This window comes from Manis javanica, chromosome 2 (genome assembly GCF_040802235.1).
Source record: "Manis javanica isolate MJ-LG chromosome 2, MJ_LKY, whole genome shotgun sequence".
Lineage (NCBI taxonomy): Eukaryota > Metazoa > Chordata > Mammalia > Pholidota > Manidae > Manis > Manis javanica.
Window position 1 is genome coordinate 127,607,358 of NC_133157.1, and position 21,493 is coordinate 127,628,850.

At 46.6% G+C, this 21,493-nt stretch overlaps 1 protein-coding gene and 1 long non-coding RNA gene across 10 annotated transcripts in view; one reads left to right on the forward strand and one right to left on the reverse strand.

Annotated features, from left to right (window-relative positions):
- Positions 1-17,210, forward strand: part of ITIH5 (inter-alpha-trypsin inhibitor heavy chain 5) — an 85,838-nt gene extending 68,628 nt beyond the window's left edge. The window contains exon 15 of one of the 2 annotated variants that reach the window (XM_073229352.1): positions 14,723-17,210. In XM_073229352.1, coding sequence (XP_073085453.1) covers positions 14,723-14,809 — 87 coding nt within the window. In that variant the 3' untranslated portion in view covers positions 14,810-17,210. Of the gene's footprint in view, positions 1-286; positions 1,626-14,722 lie in introns of those variants that run through there. The other variant, XM_073229353.1, reaches the window with a different exon arrangement.
- LOC108397913 (uncharacterized) overlaps positions 1,764-21,493 on the reverse strand; it is a 94,389-nt gene continuing 74,659 nt past the window's right edge. For 5 of the 8 annotated variants that reach the window (XR_012128124.1, XR_012128122.1, XR_012128118.1 and 2 more), the window contains 7 exons: positions 18,980-19,112; positions 16,566-18,369; positions 15,912-16,125; positions 12,384-14,362; positions 11,520-11,664; positions 10,885-11,078; positions 1,764-5,128 (listed from right to left, as the gene is read on the reverse strand). This is a non-coding gene — a long non-coding RNA (uncharacterized lncRNA). The remainder of the gene's footprint in view (positions 5,129-10,884; positions 11,079-11,519; positions 11,665-12,383; positions 14,363-15,911; positions 16,126-16,565; positions 18,370-18,979; positions 19,113-21,493) is intronic. The other 3 variants (XR_012128121.1, XR_012128125.1, XR_012128120.1) reach the window with 3 other exon arrangements.

Genomic DNA, 21,493 nt, shown 5'->3' on the forward strand with positions numbered 1-21,493 from the left:
AGGGTTTATTACCCAGCTTGTTCACTAGCGTCTCTGCCTCCGCTCAGAGCACTGGGCTGAGCTCTCTATATAGCGCAATAATAGCTTAGTGCCTAAAGGTGTGGAAGTGGTAGCCTAGCAACAGGCCAGTTACATCATCAGGTGGTTTAAGTTTAGTGGGGATCCTGGCCATAGGAGCCCCAACTTTCCCACAGCTCGCCTGGGCCTCTTGTTGCCTTTCATTTCCATGCCAGGCTTGCTCTAGTGGTTGCTATTCAAACCCTCATTTCTTCCATCCCGTTCTCAGGCGCTGCCTCTGTCTTCACGGTGTTGATGGGACTGTGTCTTGGCTGTAGCGTTGCCGTCCCTGGTGCTGGGTCCCAGCTGTCAGTGTCTTCAGCCCCTGGTGCACGAGGAAGTCGGCATCTTCCTCTTTTGAAATGCTGATGCTTTGCTTCTTTGGCGTGATAAAAAAAACTTTCCTCATCTCCTTTGCTGAAATTCTTTCTGCCTCCTAACCCGTGGACTTACCTTGGCCCTGCACAGACAGTCCCTGGATACAAACCTGCAGTGGTGACTCCTCATCTGGGGACACTTCCTGTAGTTTTTCTGGCATCACCGCAAACTCAGGAATAAAAGCAAACTTCCCATCTTCAAAATGTCTATATTTTAATTTTGAGTATGTGGAATATGGGATCCAGGAAGAAAGGAAGAAGTTGCAGCAACAGTCCTTTTCTATTTGATTGTTGCACATAAAAGCAGAAATGTGTGTGTATGTGTATGTGTGTGTGTGTGTGTGTGTGTGTGTGTGTGTGTGTGTGTGTGTTGGGTACGTTTCATAGTGGCCAACTCAAAATTAATTTTTATCAACACAGCATTCTTCCTGAAAATTCTCTGTTAATCATATTATTGTCTCAAAACAACAGCTGTGTTTGTGTAAGAGAAGGTCCAATGTCCTGATTGCCCACTGGGAACTTCTGGTTATATAAGATGAAAATCACATGTACTAAGTTTATTGACATGTTAATTAAATAACTTCATTGTACTATCAGTACAAAACTCATTATAAATACATTTTAGTATGCTTTTTAAAAATGAATTTTATTGGAAATGAATAAGGGCAATATAGCAAATACAGTGTTCCAGATACTTGAGTGTAAATGGGTGTATGAGTGGTAGACATACACTCTTTTATCCTGTTAAATTTCCTACTGGAAGGCTGCCTCACACTGCTAGGCTTTCCGCCAGAAGGATAACGTAAGCTCTGTAATGTTATGGAAGGCTGAGATCCAGCTTCTGTTCCAAAAGTTCACATGGAATGTTACAGAAGAAATGAATCTTTCCAGAGGAAGGCAAAGCAGTTCAAAGTCAGAAGGCTTGACTCGAAAGTGAAGTGTATTTGCTTTTGAAGAAGGCCAGAGCCCAGGAATAGTCTAGAAACTAAAAGTTCTATACAACTTGGAGGCAACTATTTTTCAGTCTCTTCATCTGCCTTCCTAGAAAACAGAAACAAAGCATTTCGATAATTTGTGATAAAAACACCATATAAAACTTTGTATATTACTGAAGGATGATAATGTTTTAAATTGTTCATGTCATTTTCCCAGAAGAAAAAATGCTTCAAAATAAATACATTCACTTATTCATTCATCTAATGAACATTTGCTGGGTCTATGTGGAGGGGATAAAGTGTCCTCCCTATCCAGCCCTGGAAATAATGTTTTATGAAATTAGTTGTCATAAAAGACAGCCATGTGCCCTTACCAGGGTTCAGATAAAATGTGTGAGGGTTTAAAAAGGAAGAGACTTTCCAGTCTGGGGCAGAAGAGGCTTGCACAACTGGTAAGGTTGGAGGGGGAAATGCCTAGGAGTATTTTATGTAAGAGCCAACTTATTCTTAATGAAAACACTGTAAAGCAATGAAATGAAATGGTAAGAACTAAACTTTCAGGGAGCCTGAGTGGTTGCCCTCATCGCAGAGCTCACATTTGAGCAGAGGCCAGCCTGGCTGCGTGGCTGCTCACAAAACCAAGGTGGCTGCCACCGTGCCTGCCGCAGACTGCAGCAGCCTGCCTCAGGACCCACCTGTGACTACCAGCTGAGCGTCACAGGACAAAGAATGGGACTGTGGAGCGCGTCCCAGACTCAGGGCCTCGGGCCTCACCTTTCCCTCCCTGAGGGCCTCCCATGCTGTGGCACATGGGGCTGCTTTCTGCTTCTAGTCTAGGGGGGAGTAGGCAGGGGATCCTGCTGGGTGGGGACCATAGGATTGCTCCAGGCTCATCTTTCTCCCTTTTCCTTAGGTGCAACCTCCTGGGAAACAGCTTTCTGAAGGAAGTCATTGTCTGACTAGAGTCATGGGAGCTTCTGGGGAGGTGGGGCAGGGAGAGCCAGCTGGGGAATGGGCCCAACCCACAGCCCAGTTAGAGTCACTGAAACAGAGAGAGACAGAACTCTTATGCACATCCGGTGGCCTTTAAATGCTACTTGTCCTCCTGGGAAGAGATGCAGACAGTGCAGCTGTTGCCATGATTAATGAGCCATTGGATGCACCGGGCAGAGCCTCAGGCTGCGGCGGGAACCAGGGGGCTGCCCTCTCTCCTGCTTAGATACCCACACTGTGCGGGGTGACATGTCCTAGTTTCTGCAGGGGACATGAGCAAGGTCCCAGGACAGCGCACGCATCTGGCAGGAGCAGGAAAGGGCTGCATGTAGACTTAGGTCTGGGGCCCCAGGCCTGGGCGAGTTAGCTCCTTGTGGCTGGAGAGCAGGAGGGCGAGGTGCCCCATGGCCCACGGTGACATTCTTGATGGATGTAAAGGCCTCCTGTCGCTGCCAACCTCACTTGCATGGCCGCTGTCATCTCAGGTCACATAAATGAACAAATCTGAATGGCTATGGCCCCTGATTAGAGCAGGCCTACAAGCCCACTCTGTCCCCTGCTCCTTCCTTCTCTCCTGTCCTTTGTCTGGGGCGCATCACCCCCACCCTAAGACCATGGGGGACGTCAGGCCCCTCCTCCACTGTCCACCACCCAGGAGCCAAGCGGAGGGATGGAGAAGGAAGCGTGCAAGTTCCCAGGCACCCGGAGCCACAGGGGTCTCGACCGATCCCAGCATCTGCCTTTCCTTTTGTTTTACTTTTATGAACTTGTTTTATGAACTCAAATATATTTGTGTGTAAGGTGCTCCTTGCTGCTTTCTAATAATAATAATAAAAACAGATACATAGGCACTAAGAAACAGCCTCAGTGGCATCAGAAGGTGGCAGCGTACACTGATTGTGGGTACATTCTTAAGTGGTTTGTGGCTATTAAAATGAGGTGTGTTGTGTGTATTAACATAAAGAGCTAACGGACAATAGAGGAAACTCAACACCAAGTTGTGCTGTCGTCTGCATAGACTTTCTTACCGCATTGCGCCTTGATGCGTCATGTCTTTTGAGTCATGGTCACGTTTGAGCACCAGATGAAATAGGAAATCTAAAACATGGAATCTCTCTTGCTCTCAAAAAGGGAAAGCGAAGTACCAGGTAAATCTCTTACTAAAGCAGCCCTCTACCCACCATCAGGGACAGCCAAACACACTCAGACCTGAGTGCCTCCAGCTGCATCAGGCCCACCTCACGCCTGTGGGCCTGTGAGCACCCGTCGGCCTCTCCCTTGGGAGCAGAGCCCGACCTGAGCCACACACCTTAGAGTTGCTTTTTAGTCTTTCCCTTTTTAGTTCCTTCCTCCCTGGGACTTTGCCATTTAGGCAAAGCAGTTCCCAAGACCTCTCTGTAAGGTCAGAGAGAGGCAGGCCTGTTCTTTCTTGCTTACAGGGTCTCAGTGCAGGCTAACCCCAGTGACCGGCTGGCGACCACACAGCCTGCCACAGCCAGGCCCCGGCCATTGCACGCTGACCCACTCCTGCCGATGAGGCCTTGGCACGCCTCTGCGCTGGCGGCTGGGATTACAGCTGAGGGTGCCGCCAGGAAGGTGAGCAGCCTGGCGGTCTGATGGAGCCGAGTGTCCCTGAGTGTCCCCACGTGGGGGGTCCAGGGCTGCATTTGCCAGCTTGCTGGGGAAGAAAGGAACTTATTATGTGTGGGTGGCAGCGCCCAAGAGGTGTTGAGCAGAGAAAATGGTTGAAATTCAAGCCACTGCGATGCTGGCAGCCTGGCGCCTGCTGTTAGACAGCAAGATGAACTCTGATAAACCTGACGGCACCTTCTCCATGGCCTGCTCCCCGCCAGGCCTGGAAACTCTAGCACCCAATGGAGAGGGGAGGGCTGCAGGGCTCCCCTGGCCAGGCTTGTTGGGGGAGTTTTAGGCAAGAGGCTGATGTAATACAGGCCAGGCCCTTCACCAGTGGTCTGGTGACAGCAGGGTCTGCAGGGCAGGTGCATGGCCTGGGGTGTCTGCAGCTGCCACCGGGCAAGGGTGAGAGGAGAGAGAGCTGGGCAGCAGAGGCCCAAGTGCACCAGTCTTGGGATCCGTGCTGGTGATAGGGACCAGAGGCTGGGGAGGGAGGCCCCTGGCAAAAGGCCCCTTGCCAAACCCTCCTGACAAGCTAGTGAGAAGCCTGTCCCTTGCGGAGAGTGACAGCCTGTCCAGCAAACTCCCTGTGTTTCCTTTCTTGGCCTGGAGATTGTGGTGATGTCCCTCCTTGTTAGAGTCCACATCTATGTGCTTGACCTCAAAATCCTTGTGTCCATGCACCAAGCCTGGATGCAGTTAATGCCGCTGAATCTACATTTAAAACAAGGTCACAAATAGAACTACTATGTGACCCAGCAATTCCACTTCTGGATATATATCCAGATACCTATATTTTGCCACAACTTAAAAAAAAATCCTCCCAGTTCTTTATTTTTGACCTGAAGGATGAAACCCTTAGGAGCTCCAAAGTGAAGAGAGAGGGCTAGCTGAGCAGAGGGCTGGCTGTGAGCTCAGGAGATTCCAGGCAGAAAGTTCTGGATCCTCTGGTCAGTGGTGCGGCCCGGATGGGGATGCGGCCTAGAAGCTCCGATGCTTCTAGGAGGTTGGTGACTCGTGGCTGAGCTTGGCGGGTCGGTATTAAACATCTGTGAGTGAAGGGGGCCCCAGGTCCCTTAAAGTGGGGGCCCTGCCCCTTCAGAAGAGGGTTGTGCGACCACAGCAAGCTTCCTGAGAGGCAGAGGCAAAGAGGAAAAGCACAAATGGATTACAGATCAGAAAGAGCTTTTAAATTATCACAAATATCTAACTTCTCTGTGGGACAATATGGGGTGGTGCCTCTTTTCCTTCCCTCTTCTCTTACCTTCCTTCCTCCCTCTTCCTTCCTCTCTTCTTCTTTTTCTGCTGTTCATCATATAAAGCATGGCTGCTCCCACTTCTTAATAAGTCATTCAACTGCTTGCACATAAACCATGCAGCATAATTTTTTTAAATGCTCCACTTTTCTGATCTGATCGGAAGTATTCATGCTTGGATAGACACTCAGGAGGCGGCAAAGGTTCCCACATGACTGCGCTGACCTGGGCTCTCCTGTGTCCCTAATACCTGCCCCCTTCTCTACACCTGGAACACTGTTATTGACAGCTCTCCTGGCAAGAAGCTAAACTTGAAAATGCCTTAAAAATGGCTACTATTTGTCATAATTCAAAATAATCAGAGCAGGCCATTATTTCAACCATTTTGTACTAGGTCGACATGGGTCTATGAGATGACAAGTAGATGCTCTTCCAAAATTACTTCTAAAGTTGTTGCAAATATCTTCTGCCTTCTGATCAACTATTAAAGCTACAAGCAGCTGAGAAGAGATTATGTGTATGAAAAGCTCCTTGATTGGAAGACTTAGCGTTAGTGTCCCTCATTAGGAGAGCTGTGAAAAGAAGCAAGCACCCCAGTGTCTGGTGGAGGGAGAGGGGGCACATTGCAGAAGGCCACTCTGTGCTCCCATCGGCAGGTGGGCTGATAACCCTCCATTTTTTATTACAAGCAAAGCACAGTTGTTATCTGATTGCAAAACAAAACATATTCACTGTTAAAAAAATAATAACTTTGGGAAATGCAAAAGACCACAAAGAATCAATTTCTTTTTAATTTGATTCTTTTTAAAAATCTTCTTTGGGTCCTTTATGGGGAGAAAAAAAAATGTTTTCAAAAGAGACCCATTTCCAGGAGATTACCTACAAGGAATAAAACACCTCTGCTGACAGTTTGAGTAACTAAGCCAGTAAACATCAAGAAATGTATTCTCAGAAGTGAGATCCAGGATTCTTAGCCGAAATTGAGAGAAAGGTAGAGTCTTGATGGTCCTATGTTACTGGATTTTCTGTTTATGACAGAGGAAGCAATATGGACAGACAATACAGCAAATTGGGAAAAGCACTTAGTGAGCACTGGTCCAGCCTAGGATGAGCAGCACAGGGCTGGCAGCCACCTCAAATGCCATCATCACTTAAGTTCAGGAGACTGCCCAGCCTAGGCCTTGGCTCAGAAAAGCCACCTTGGGAGCCACCGATTAACACCCACACTGGGGACACCCAAGGGAAACACATTCAGAGAGGTCAAAACTGAAATTGCAGTGGAGACATTGCTACCTCCAGGCTTGGAAGTACAGGATCCTGGTCCTCTGTGGACTGTAACCCACCGTGTGCCCTTGGAAGGTCCTCAAATGCCTTTAGAGCCTCAGTGTCCTCACTGTAAAGGGGAGATCTTAATGGCTGCCTCCCAGAAACTGCGAGGAACCAATGAGCTGATGGAGAGAGTCTAGTGCCACATCTGGCGTATAGCTATGTATTCAATAAAGAGCCAAGCACCTTAATTTCTCTACCAAGCACACCCCTGGAATCATCCCCAGTGCCTCTGGGTCATGAGGACAGTGGGTCCCGAGCCTTTCTGAATAAAACAGGGACTGGGGTTATCCACGGAGTGGTCAACTCATTCCCAGATGGTCTTTTTCTTTTTACTTGGTTCTAATTCCATGAACCTGCCTGTTGCTCTCAGACTCCCAGGCTGTGGGAAAGGTGCCAATCAGGGTGTGGAGGAGACCTCATCATGTTTTTATCCTTCTGCTCTGCTGGAAGTGAAAAGGGTCTGAGTCCCTGGACTGTGTGCCAGAGAGACAACATGCCTCTGCAGGGATGGGAATGGTGGCCCGTTCCGCAGGAGCCACTTTACCCCCACACGTTGTTCCAAATGCTACTGCCACCAGCCAGTGGGGAAGACAAGATTCGGCACTAGGACTGTGCTGGGCCTCTGTCTACTGATCAGCAAAGAGGAGGTCATTCGGGTCTGCACTTGCTGTCACTGAGGAGGGTGGAGCAGGGAGGAGCAGGAGCTAAGCCCTGCCCCTGGGGCCTAACAAGCGGTCCAGCGGGCTGCAGCCTTTCTATTGCATAAACGAAGACACCAAGCCCTTGTCTCAGTTGGGTTCTTCTAGTTGGAGTTTTAATGCCTCCTTGAAACCCCTGCTCATTTCTCATATGAAGTGCTGAGACTCCCTGATTTTGTCATATGAGGCCTTTGTCTGCACTGGTGGCCATAAGAACATACCCCAACATGTGGCTTAAACAACAGACACTTATTTCTCACAGTTCTGGAGGCTGGGAGCCCAAGATCTGGCACCAACTGAGGGGTCTCCGAGGGCAGTTTCCTGTGCTGACCTGTGAGCCTGGCTCTGCTGCTGCACGCTGTCCTCAGAACCCTCTAGGCACACTTGTGCGGGCAGTGAAACGCAGTATCACTAGGCCCTGACTCCAGCTCAGGGTCTGGGATGTGGTCCAAGAAAATCCTGTGCAGCTTGCGCTGAGTGTGACATCGCCTCCCAACCACAGAGCTATGTGCTTGGGGACAGTGAACGGACATCAAGTAGAGGGGCTCCCAGCCATTCACGGTAAGGAGCAGGGATACGTAAGACCCACAGAACTTTCCCAGCCTCGAGGAACTCTGTGGAGTTTTCATGCTCTGCCCTAATAGTGTTCTGCCAAAACTGCTTCAAGATGAATAAACTGGACTGGGTTCGTTCTCCTAGAGGACCAGAGACATGGTTCAAATGTGAGCAGCAGGTTGAATCTCTATAACCAGTGTTTGAATAGCCAAGAGTGAACCAAATTCAATCCTGTGTTTGGCTCAGAACCCTCCCCACTCTTGAACATCAACTTCAAGAACTTCCAGAAAGTTCTTACCCTGGTCCAGCCTAGGATGAGCAGCACAGGGCTGGTGGCCACCTCAAACGCCATGGTCACCAAGTTCAGGAGACACTGCCTAGCCTAGGCCTTGGCTCAGAAAAGCCACCTTGGGAGCCACCGATTAACACCCACACTGGGGACACCCAAGGGAAACACGTTCAGAGAGATCAAAACTGAAATTGCAGTGGAGACATTGCTACCTCCAGGCTTGGAAGTTTAATGACCAGGGCCACCTGGTGTTGAGTGTCAGTGTTCCCCTTTTATGGGCAGCAAAACACAGTAAAGTTGGGCACAATACTCCTGCTTGCCCAGGAAGTCGGGGGCCTCCGCAGCCCTGCCGTGAGCGCTATTTGCCCATGTGTTGGCTTGGCGGTGATTACCCCATTTCCGTATCAGCGTGTTTCTGGGGTGGCCCCCCAGGCAGTGCCCTTTCCCTGCAGTGCTGCCTGTGGCCCAGAATCCAACTCAGGTAACTGCCAGGGAGACCCCAGCTCTCCGCAAACCTCTCTGCTTACTGTGGAACGAGGCCAGCCCTTTGGGGACAGCGGTTCTTTGTCTTCGCGGCTCTGGGTGTCATACGGTGTCTGATATCGAGGGGGAGCAATTCATACTCATCCCATGGAGGAGAGAACAAAGAGGCCTGAGAGACTGAGGAGGTGCTGGTTTTAGGAGCATTTTTCTCCTGAGAACTGTATCTGGCCCAAGGCAGAGAGGCAAGCTTTCTTCAGTGGGTCTCTTGCTACCGCCTCTCTGTCTCCTTTTTGTCCACCTTCCTCTGACTTCCACTTATGTGATCTGCCCACATGGGCCCCACATAATCATGCGGGACTATATCACTGTTTTCCAAACAGAGGGATGCACACCCCATTTCTTTTAGGTTTTCTACAAACATAAAAATCAATAATACAGGATCTCATGGTGAAAAGGTTATTCATTGTGCAATTTGCCCTCCAGCCTGTTCCTGACAAGGAACAAGAGAAGGTCCCAGTTCATGTGCTATGCCTTTACCACCTCTCGAATATCCATTTTAACAAAGAAATCACAGGCAACCATCACAGGCAAGACCATCAGCAGGAAAGAATATCCATCCGTAACTGAAAAGTGTAATTCTTCCCACCACAAAAAGAAATTGTGTGATGTGATGGGGTGTTAACTATCTTTACAATGGCAACGATATTACAATACGTAAATATATCCAATCAACATGTTGTACACTTTGAACATACCCAATATTATATGTCTAATATGTGTCAGTAAAAAAATAAATACAACTGGAAAAGTAAGTCTCCTAATAAGGCTAATGCTTTTATGGTAGTGATTTAAGTTTTCCTTGCAAAGTAAAGTTCATCAACCCAGCTTAAAGGAAAATGCTAAGTAACTCCTTGTAAAGGCAGTGCAAGTTTATGGTGAGAAAAGCAGGAAGTTGTTACATGATATGTGAATGATTTAAGTTTGGGACACACTTGAATAACCATATATTTTTTCCTTCCTCTTGCTGCCTTTCTGCACATCCACACCTGCCCTCTCCAGGTCCTGCTTGACTATTTCAGAAAGGGTCAGGGGACAGTGGAAAGTCAGCCAGAGGTGGGCACTGCTCAGACAGATGCTTCTGCCACCAGCCCAGCATGTCTGCCCATACCCTCACCCTGACGAGGCCAGTCTGCAGACCACAGTCAAACCCCTAATTACTTTTTCCCTAGGGCTGCCCCACTTTGCAGCAAAGCGCGCCAGCCAGGCTCAGCTCTGTGCAGTCTCATTCATCAGAAATCACTTAAAGGCTAATGAACAGGCCTCTGCCTGGGCCACATGTGAGCAGATCAGGTATCTGGTGGCTGCCCAGGCAGGGGAGCCTCACCACAGAAACATGTGGTGACTAAGTTCTCAGGAAAGAACCAGGGTTTCCATTATCCTAGGCTTTCTAGGTAATGCAATCTCAAAATCAATTCTCATTAAAAACAAGTGATATTAATACCTCTGACAGGTTACATCTTAAGTGATAATTAAAAGCATATTTCTTGATGCTTAGCTGCTATGAAATGCATCCCTATATATGCCACAGAGGGGGTCTCGTGCTAAGACCCCATAGACACTCATTAGCTCCCCTAGGAAACCTCATAGTTCCTGGAGTGCCATTCATTATTTTAATCTGATTTTCTTCACTCATGTGAAATAGGACCTGGCATTGGCACGTTCTTTCTCCATCTCCACCAAGAGTTTTTAAAAGCTATGAACACTGTCATAAACTAAGAAAAAAAGATTTACTTTGCACCAATGCCACCTTCAGAGCAATCAGTGGAGTTTCTTCATCACTGCCAACACTAATTGTATATGTTTTATAAATCTCCCTCAATTAGCAAAAGGCAGTGTGGCAGCTGAGATGTTTAATTCTTTATCTGAGGTGTCACAGTAGCAGGAATCTCGGTGTTGGGAGCCTGGGTGAGAAGTGGGGTGACGGGCTCAGATTTTCAGAAGAGTATGAGAATTTTTACAATGGCCAGGAATAGTCACTGATGTAGCCCTTTCAGTGTTAAGATGTCAAATTTTATCTCATAAACTATCTATTGGGGAAAAAAATGGGAACTCTCAATATCTCTTTCTTCTGACCTGGATTTATGGATCACTAAAACACATCATTCAGGCACAGGAATAAGTGTCCATTATGGGACGCTCTGGTTTGCCAGGGTGTCCGTAACACAGCACCACCAACTGGGTGGCTTACAACGAACAGAAGGTCATTGTCTTACAGACCTAGAGACCAGAGGGGTGAAAGCGAGGCGTTGGCAGGGCCGTGCTCCTCCTGAAGCCTCCCGAGGAGGGACCTTCCTGCTTTTCCTGGCTTCTGGCCCCCCAGGCCTTCTCCTGGGCTTGCGGCCGCATCCCTCCAGGCTCTGCTTCTGCCTGCTCGTGATCATCTTCCCTCCGCGTCCTGTCTTCATCTTCCTCTGAGGACACCAGACATACTGGATCAGAGGCTGCCCACTCCAGTATGACCCCTTCTTAACTGATTACAGCTGCAGTGCCCCCATTTCCAGTAAGGTCACATCGGAGGGACTGCGGGTGAGGACATTAACAACACTTAGGGGTACACAATTCAACCCATTAGATGCGTAGAAAGACAGATTAGTCAATAAGTGATTTTGGATAACTGGCTAACCATTAGGGAGAAAAATGAATTCCTTAATTCCTTATCCACTTCTTACCACAAAAATGTCAAAGAAATCAAAACCTTAAGTGTGAAAAATCATTAAAGTATTAAAATCATAGCAGCCAAACATAAAACTTATGTGCAGGCATGACTTGGAGTGCTTTACACATATGTCACTCTGCTATCACCTCCATTTTACAGCAGAGAACACTGAGGCACAGAGAAGTTCATCACTTACCTGAAGTCACACAGCTGGTAAGCACCAGAGATGGGATTCAACCCCTGCAGCTTGGTTCCAGAGTCTGTGCTCTTGATCAATTTTATATGAGTAACACAGTTTTGGAGGAAGGCGATTCTAATGTCCATTTTTACTGTACGCTCTCCTGTAGTGTTTAAAATTTTTATAATGGATATGTACTGCTCTAAAATAAGAAAATACTTCGCTCTGTCTGCCCCCACCCCTTTCTCCTGCCCACCCCTGCCTCCCTCCCACTTGTACCCTCCTCTACCAGGGCCAGTCAGATTCTTAATCTGCCCAAGGTTTGTAACTAGAGGAATCCACTAGCTTCTACAATGGAATCTTTGCCTTAGAACTGCACTCTGAATGCTATACTCTTCTGGAATTTTCTGTCTTCCTTGGTGTTGAGACCAAGTAACTGTCTCCGACTCAGTCAAGTACGCATTCCCTTTCACAGTTCTGAAACGGCTGCTTGGGCTTTTCTCCAAACAAGGCTCCTCGAGCATCGGAGTGCTTACGAATCCCCTGGAGAATTCATTACACTGCAGATTCTGGCTTTGCCCGGGAAAGAGGATGAACCGAGACCCTCCACTGCCTACAAGCTCCCAGGGTAGGCCCAGGCCCACGTCCTTGGGCCACACGGGGGTCCTAAATCTCTGAACCTCTGCCTTCTCCATCAGCTCTTCCTCGTGCCTCTGTGTCCCCCTGAAAACCAGGACTGCAGACCCTGAATGGAAATGACCCAAAGCCGGAAGTTGAAATCCTCCCCTAAGAATCTGACTGCCCAGCAAGCTGCTCTCAGGAAGGTGCCCTGGGGAAAAAGAAAAATGAGGGTGGAGCAAAGAGCTTTCTTGTTCAACTTACTGAAACTTGGCCCCAGAAACAAAGCCTTCTGAAGCCTCCCCATCGGAGGCAGGACTCGAAGTGGAAGAATTCCCCAAAGTTGGGCATGTGCCCAAAGGAGCCGGACACTGGCAGTCGGGGAGTTTTGCTTCCTCCTTCACTCAGGCATTTTACCTGTTCCCTGCTAAGTGTGAGTCCCTGAAATAGACACATTAATTTTGTTGAAAACAGCAGAGAAATGATCTGGGGTCTTCAGCACTCTTTTTCTTCTGGGACACAAAGTGCGTGTAAATATAGTGTCTAATTCCTTTGCAAAACCAACCATCACTCCTTCTTAGCAGAAGGAAGAAACTAACATGATTTCCTGAAGGGCCCCTAAGCAGAGGGGCAGAGGCAGCACCAGTACAAGGCTCCAGGCATCACTTCCGACAATGCTTACTGCTAGGTTCTTTGTAGCCAGAGAAGAAAGGTGCCCGCGTTTACTGAACCCTACCATACGCCAGGCTCTGTACATAGGGGATCACATCAGAGCCAGTAAGCAGCCAGAATAAAACTACTAACCCAATCTGCTGACCTTAAAAGCAAACCAAAACCACAGTGAGGTGTCACTTCATACCAGTTAGAATTGGTATTGTTTAAAAGCCACAAAGACAACTGCTGGTGAGGACGTGGAGAAATTGGAGCCTTCATGTACTGTTAGTGGGATTTTGCAAAGTGGCATAGCCATGGTGGAAAACAGTATGGAGGTTCCTCAAAAAATTAAAAATACCCCTATCATATGATCTAGCCATCTCACTTCTGGGTATTTACCCCCAAATTCAGCATCTTGGAAAGGTATCTGCACTCCCATGTTCATGGCAGTGTTGTACACAATCGCCAAGACTCTGCAACAAAATGAATGTCCATGAATGGATAAATGGATAGAGAGAATGTGGTACACAAAGACAGTGGAAGATTCAGCCTTAAAAAAAATGCGTCAAAATGGACGAACTTTGAGAACATTATACTAAATGGAATAAGCCAGTTACAGAAAGACAAATACTACATGATCCCACTTGTATGAGGAATCTAAAATGGTCAAACTCACAGAAGCAGAGAGTAGAAGGTTCTTGCCAGAGGCTGGTGGAAGGAAAGGGGAGTTAGGCCTATCAGTGGGTACAACGTTTCAGTTAGGCAAGTTGAATAAATGCTGCCTATAGTTTACAATACTATATTGTGCATTTAAAAATCTGTTAAGAGCATAGGTCTTGTGTTATGTGTTCTAATTTAAAAGAAGATGTTTCTAAGAATGCAAGTTACATATATGAATCAGGACAGTGCTATTTTAATGAAACAATGTGTCCACCACGCTATAGTGTATGGGATACCCAATGTAAAGACCTATGTATAAGGATGTTTCTAAAAAAAGAAATTATATAAATACCAGTTACAGATTAACAAAATTACTGTCCTATAAATTATATGAGAAGAGTAGGTAGAGTGTGGGTGGAAAAAAATCTGTGTGGGGAACAAAACATTCCTGGTAGATTAAAGGATTCTGAAATGGCCCCACATGTTTTTGGTGTATGTCCATTTATTTGATTCATCCTGATTAATGTGATTTAAGCAGATATTTATCATGCAGTTATTATCTAAACACAAGGTATGTTAGGGGATTCCAACACGGGCTAGAATAATGTCTGTCCTTTACTGTTTAAAAGGGAAGGTAAGAAAAGCAAATATGTAATTATTTCATACTTAATCAGCTGGGCAAGTTTGGAAAAATATTGAGATGTCCCCTCCATTTTGGTAACTAGGACGAATGGTGAAGTAGCCAGGGCTGAGGGCGACTGGTGAGGCGGGGTTGACTTGGGGAGGAAATCCTGCTGAGCAGCCCGCCCGCCGCTGTGGAGGTGGAAGGGGCGTGGAAATCCTGACACAACTTCAGAGACGCCCCTGAGCAGCTGCAGGGCCACCAGCAGGAGGAGCCCTCTCAGCTCAGGTCAAGGTTTTTCCTGGTACTGAGTAAATGAAGTTAGTGACCTTTTTCCCTGGATTCTTGATACTCCCATGTAATTGCTTATTAAAATGAGGTCTGAGCCCACGTGTGGATTTCTCTGCTTGTAGATATCCATGCTGGTCACACTACGCTTAGGACAGGAGGGAGCTCTCTCCTGTACAACCATAAGCCCCAATTTGGTGGTCTGCCACTGCCAAGAATCCAAAAGACATCCTTAAACTCACGTTTACATTAAGTTCCTGAATTCCTTTTTGTTCTTTCGTAGAAAAGGCTAAAATACTGGAACCATGAAAATTAGCCATCGCCCGTGCCCTTGCCATTAGCTCACTATCTCCTTTTGCTCTCATTCCCATTTCTACAGCTTCCTGCACCTAAGCATCCTGCAGCTAAAACACCAGTACACCCCGCAAACTCACAAACCACCTGGGATCACCCCTTGCAGATCTGAAGCCTGTGCTCATGTTCATGTCAGAGTTAAACTTCCATACACAAAATGAGAACTGCAATCCTGAAGCGACCTTGATCACTTTCCAGCCTGAGGAGCATCACGCAGGGCAAACCATCCAAGTTGGCTTGGCCAGAATGTGGGAAGGCTGTGTTGTGAAATCACCGCGTGGCGCCATGGCAACGGTATGGACAGAATCCCCCACCCTCCATGCCTCCACGTGTTTCTGAGACATGACTGCAAAGTACCAGCCATGTTCACAATCAGTCTCATTCTAGAGAGGAATTATGCCTCCGTGGCCTTTGGATGATGAATGATTGCAGACCCCAGGGCCAGATCTATAGATACAGCCATGCGAAGCAAAGGAATGAGCAAGAGCCGTCCGTGGCTTGTTTCATTTCAGGCTTCAGCTAAATGTAATACATCATTTTGTTCTTATATAAGAAGACTTTATGTGAAACTTTCATCCTATTCTTTGTACATATTATTGAGTTCCTACCACCCGGCATTCATGCACCCAGTATTTGCATGGTGTTGATTGACAAGCCATGGAGTTTTCTCTAAGAGACTAAGTGTCCCTGCCCTCAGGATTTTATCCTCTAAGGTGCAAAAAATAAAATGAGGCTTCTCCTTGAGCCCCGATCTTCACTTAAAAATATGGAGGGAGTAAAAAGGTACACTTAACGTGCTGGAAAAAAAACATTTCCTCACCTTTTAATTAATCATGTAGCCACTATTTGCCCACTAAGGATGAAAAAAAAAAAGATATCTTCTACTGTGAATGGACACCTGGTACAGACTTCATGACTCCTGAACCTAAGATACTGCCAGGGCATATTTCACTGCCACAAATTGGGGTGCACATTAGGCCATTCAGAGATATTGTGATATTAAACAGAACACAATTTGAAAAGTAAAACTTGACATGGAAATAGCACATCATATTGTAAACCAAAAATAACTGATTTTTGCATTATCCAAGCTTGGATAAATAATAAGATCCTCTACTACCATCACAGCCACAGTTCATCTTGGGTCAGCCATCATTCCCTCTTGCCCGCAGGATGCCCATCACCCAGAGCACATCTTGGGGTCTGTATCTTACCTCTAATCAGGGTATATTCTTCAAGTCCTTGGAGTAGGGTTCTGCCTGTCCCTCTGCCAAGAACAAGACTGAAGGCAGCTGGGAACAGGGCTATTAAGAGATGGGAGGAGAGTAGACACAAATTTTCTCCCCATTGGGCTTTTCAGATTAGGAAAAATATATAGCCTTCAATCAATGGAAAATAACAGAGCCTCAAGAAGTCGATGGAAATAACCTGTAAAAAATTATAAGCTTTACACCAGGGGTAACATATTTGGTTGCAATTTGGGGTATTCTGTTGGAAGGACATTAAAGTACCAAACAGATTAGTTCCCATCATCTAACTCCCCTAACTCTAACCAGGATTCACTGGACTTGATAATGACTTTATGCCCATCCATTCCCAGTTTTGGAGCAACTTGAAATACTCATTTCTTTCACCCTCCCACCATCTGCTCTTTCACACAAAGAGGCAAAGTGAGGCATGCCCATTCAGTTCCATTTATTCTGACCCTTCCCAGCCCCTTCCTTTTTTTTAACCACCCCCAGAGATAAATGTCTTCATTCTTTTTATGCTTGATTCTAAGCAATCATGAACTATCCAGTTCTTCTCACCCCCAGAGGTACAAAGCTATGACTGCATGAAGATCAGAAAAACAAGAAGACAGATCTGACCTTTATTTTCTTGTCTTTGAAGAGCATCCCAGCACTCACGTGAGATGTCACATTTTTAAATAGGTCATGGGGTGGCAGTTTTATTCCATGTTGATATGTAGCCCATGGAGATGAACTTTATGGTGATGTAATGAATGCATAATTTAGCCAAGAACCACTGATTGAATGGTCATTCTGTGTAAGGCAGTGGAAGAAATGCCAAGGGGTTACTATCTAGTTGAGGGGTAAACATACACACAAGAAAATTAACTCATAATAGAGGAGGCGTGTATGGGCTCAGTCAGTGGTATAAGAAGGGAGAGAACATTGTGAACCAGAGCATCTGGGGAAGGCGTGAGGATTGGTGTGGCTGAGCCAGGAGGGCAGTAGGATAGCATGACTGAGGAGGAGAGAGAAATGCCCACTGGATGCCCACTCTGAGACGGCCCTTCTGGGAGCACAAGGAAGGTTGGCACTGGAGAGTAGGGGACATCGTTTCATGGTGACAAGGAAATCTGCCCCTCCGCAGGCTGCTGTTACCTCCGTCTGCTGTGCGCACCATCACACAACAGACTCCGAGGCCGACTGTACCTTCCAAAAGTGGACACAGTCATATTTCTAGTCCCACATGCTCTTCCAGAATGTTGTCACTGCCCCATCGAGACTCCATTTCCCCAGGCCTTGAAGTGTGTGGGAGCTCCCCTGCAGTGGACTCAGTGAGTAAACTGCAGCGGAAATGATGCTGGGTGTCGCCGAGGCTTGGTGGGCCGGTGTCTGAGTGACCGCTGTGTGCAGGCCACAGCCCCCTCCTCACGGGGGTGCCAAGATGGCCCTGCTGCACGGCGCCTGCAGGGATACACAAAGCACAGGGCGTGGGCCCTGCCTCAGAGGCGCTTACAACATTAAATGAACATCACTAGACCTTAGTTCTTAGGGTTGCTGTATCCACATGCCGTGAGGCGTGGGGGGAATGTTAAGAGGTGGGAGGATCTGATAAACATCAGCGGGACCTAATTATGAGAAAATACCCCACGAACTAACACAGGGCAAGAATAAGGGTGTGAGGGAAATAGCCCTTACATTTAGCACGTGCTTCTGAGAAGAAACCAGTTCCGTCCAGTGGGTTAAAGTAGTATTTTGACCAAGTAAGCTGTAGTAAGTGCATTTTTTGCCCCAAAATTCATCAGTGTGAAGTTTTCTGTTCTGGTCATGCACAAGGAATGCCTAAAACTATCGCAACAACGGCTGGGGGAACTGGGTCCACTCAGAGAGCTCTTGGTGCCCCCTTGTGGGACTGCCTGAGAAATGTTAAAACAGAGCACATTTGAGGGCACCTGGAGTCTACCACTAAGAGATATTTCATGAGAGTGAATCGAAATTAACGATTGGCATACTTCACTACCACCTTGAGGTACCACAAATAGGATGTCCTGAAGCGCGGAGGAAGACCGCCTGGAGCCAAGTGAGGGGAGGGCATGCAGCTCCAGGACCGTGTGCTCCGCAGAGGAATCATCATACCTTCATCTGAAAAAGAAGAGCCTCAAGGGCTGTTGTGATGATCAAAGAATAACAGATATGAACCTACTTCAAAATATAAAACCCTGTCCCAGGGTGGAAAGGCAACAGGGGCTGCTGACCCAGCAGTCACCGTGGGAAATGTGGCTTCTCCTTCACTGGCTTGAAGCATTCAGGGCTTTCTATTGGCAGCCGGTGCTGTAATGGCAAGCCCATTGCATTTAGGTGATCCAGTCTTTTCCCATTGAACACTGGCCACCATCATTTCCAGACAACCAAGTGGCGGTCTCCACCCAGGGGGAAGAATAGTCTGCAGAGAAAGAAGAGGTTTAGGAGGCCACAGTACTCTTTTCTTTCACCATTTGACTCATTCTGCCATGTTCTCATAGCCTCTTACAACACAAGGGTAATGAACACGATCTGTATTATCTAGTGGAGTCCCGCTGGCAGTCGCTTCATTCCCAGGCTTATTGGTCTCCTCTGGAAGATGGATTGTAAAGAGTGGTCCAGAGAGTCCCAGCTACTAGGGCTGGCCAGGAAGTGACAAACACACGCACTCCCCACGGGGTCACGCAGGAGTGCTCCGCTATCCCACACGTGACCGAGTTCTTCAGGGTTCAGCCTCCAGCAAGGCGTGCCCCACTGTGATCACTGCACTTCAGCCGAGAGCCTTTCAGAATCCAGGTCAGAGCATGGCCCCACTCCATTCAGAATAACAAAGCCTCCAGGACCGCTGTGGTCTGGCCACTGCTTTCCTCTCCTCTCTGGTCTTGTACCTACTGTGCCTCCCTCCCATCCTGTGCTTTCTGCTCTGGTCACACCACCTGCTTCTAGCCTGTCCACCTTCAGACCCCAGGCCCCCCTTCCCAACCCTCCCCCATCACATGACTCACCACCACCCTTCTCCCCGCAGCACTTACCCTGGTGCCATCTGACATTTGGTCACAACAAGTCTTTGACCAACATTTTTCTCCCCCCTACAGTCTGAGCAACATGAACAGGAACCAGGTCTGGTTTTGCAACTTACTCTATCCTTGGTCCCCAGCTCAATGCCTGCACATAGGAGAGATGTGTTGAATGAACAAATGAACAGATGCATTTTGATAGGGAAGAATGCCGAGTAACTGATTACACTGAGGAATAAACAGAAGAGGAAGGGGCCTCACCCTCAGCAGGGCAGGGCAATCAGATGTCTGTGTTTTCCACAAAGTCAAATGCAAAAACCACAGACCAATGAATTTCTGTATGTCTTAAACCCAGCTCAGCATCTGGTCTGTCATGGTAGGTACCAGTCATTATCTGTTGAATCAAATGCCACTGGGCCAGCCTGGCTCATTTCTGACCACCTCCATCTCTCCTGAAGCGTTTGAAGACACTGAACCATCCATTTTCACAGATCAAAGGCAAAATGCTGCGTGGCACTTCCAAGAAAATGGGTTGAGCTGTTGTCCCAAGGATGTGTTCATTTACTATTAGATGTTATTAGTCCAATAAATAAGGAGTGAAGAAAAGGAACTGCTTATCACTATGGCACCGGGTTTTCCTGCTCAAAAAGTGCCATAGTGGCAAAGACAGATGGAATATCAATTACAGATTCACTTAGCACTTGCTAATTGCAAGTGACAGCCAATTTTCAGCTGTATAGTAATTAGTGACAATTAAATATATATATTTATTTGTAAACAAAACTCAATTATTTTTGGTTACAAGGACTATGGCATGTTAGAGAAAGAGTGTTACGTGCACTGAGAATGGGCTCCTGTCCTGGAAGATCTGGTAGGGAGATGTCAGAAAAATATCTGAAAAGGGCTCCTATGACTTGTTCTGTGAAATCACAGAACTCGTAGCCTTCCTTCAATGCCACAGTTGGATTATACTATTATGGTCTGCACTGCACTGTTCTGTATCAGACATTCGCAAATGCATTCAGAAGTGCCATTCACATGGGCAAACATTTAGAAATGAATGAAATGGACATAAAACATACATTACAGTTCTTTATATGTTATGATGTTTGTCCCAATGATTCAATGGAGGAATTAAGTGGCAATATTTGTATTTTGTTTCCTTTTACAATAACTCTGATCATGAGGAATAATGCCATTCCATTTTCACAAAATGAGGAAATTATGAGGAGTTTAAGAAACACCCTCAGATGAGTCAACAGAACCCTGGATAAACTAGGAATCTGGACAACATTCATATACCTGAACCAGGTATATGAATTTCAAAATAAGCGAAAGTTAAAGAAAAGTCACTATTTCTGCAATAGTTTTGTACTTCTTTTTTTGGGGGTAAACATTAGGTTTATCTCATTGACTTTCATGTGTGGTCAGGAATAAGAACAACTTATTTTGTGTTAGAGGTTATTTTATAAACTAAGAAAAAATATCCCCAACTCAGATATGTTTGGAATATTCAAGAGCAAAAAACAATATGATTACAAGTTATCACTGGGGGGTGGTGGGGGGAATAAAAACCCTGGAATATGGTAACAATCTTTCGATCTCTTCAGTTCCTCATTGAAAGTGGCCACATCTGACCAGATTCTCCATGCATGTCTTTCTGCCTTTGGTCCCATAAAACTTTCCATTAGACAAGAAGGAAAAGAAGAAAAATCAGAACCCTACCACCATGTTTTCAGATTCACCAAGACAGGAGAAGTTGGAGACTAGGATGGAGACAAGGAAGGCCTGAACTGGGACCCTATTCGTGTGCAGTCCTTTTTCTTATTGTTATTAATCTCAAAGACTGAAACCTTTGAAGCGATCTCCATTTTCTCCCCACAGGGCCCTTGCCTAACCTCTCCTGTTAGGAAGGCTCTCCCAGGGGCCTGATCAGTTTCAGTAAAAATATTTGAAGCATGTGGCATTGTAATCAAGTGAGCCCGTTGTATCTAAACCAATTCATAAAACAACAAATCTGTTGTTTGGGGATCCTTTTTAAAAAGCAGAAGGGCTAGGTAGACCTGATCTTAATTAATCATTCTTATTTTTAAAATGCTCATTCAGGGCAAGTATACGGACCATGGGGATGCATAAATCACTGGATGTGAATGTGTCTACAACCTCTAGAGAAATTTATATGAACATTTTCTAATGTGATTTCAAGTTGGTTATTTCAGTTTCTGAATAAAAGGGCCAAACCTCTGTCAGTTATGCCCTCCCATCAAAGTAGCCAATTTCTCTCCAGCACCAGCTGCCCAGCAGAGCGTCCTGGGGCTGAAGCACAGAGGGGCTCACAGGACAACTTCCACCAGCCCCTTCAGGGTACCTTGAAATGGAGACACATGCAGCGACAAAGGAGGGTGTCCTAAGACTTCTGCCATTAGAATGTAGCATAAACACTATATTTATTTTCTGCCTCTAAAATCTTCCTCTGCTTCCCCGTCACCTATCTATCTATCTATCTATCTATCTATCTATCTATCTATC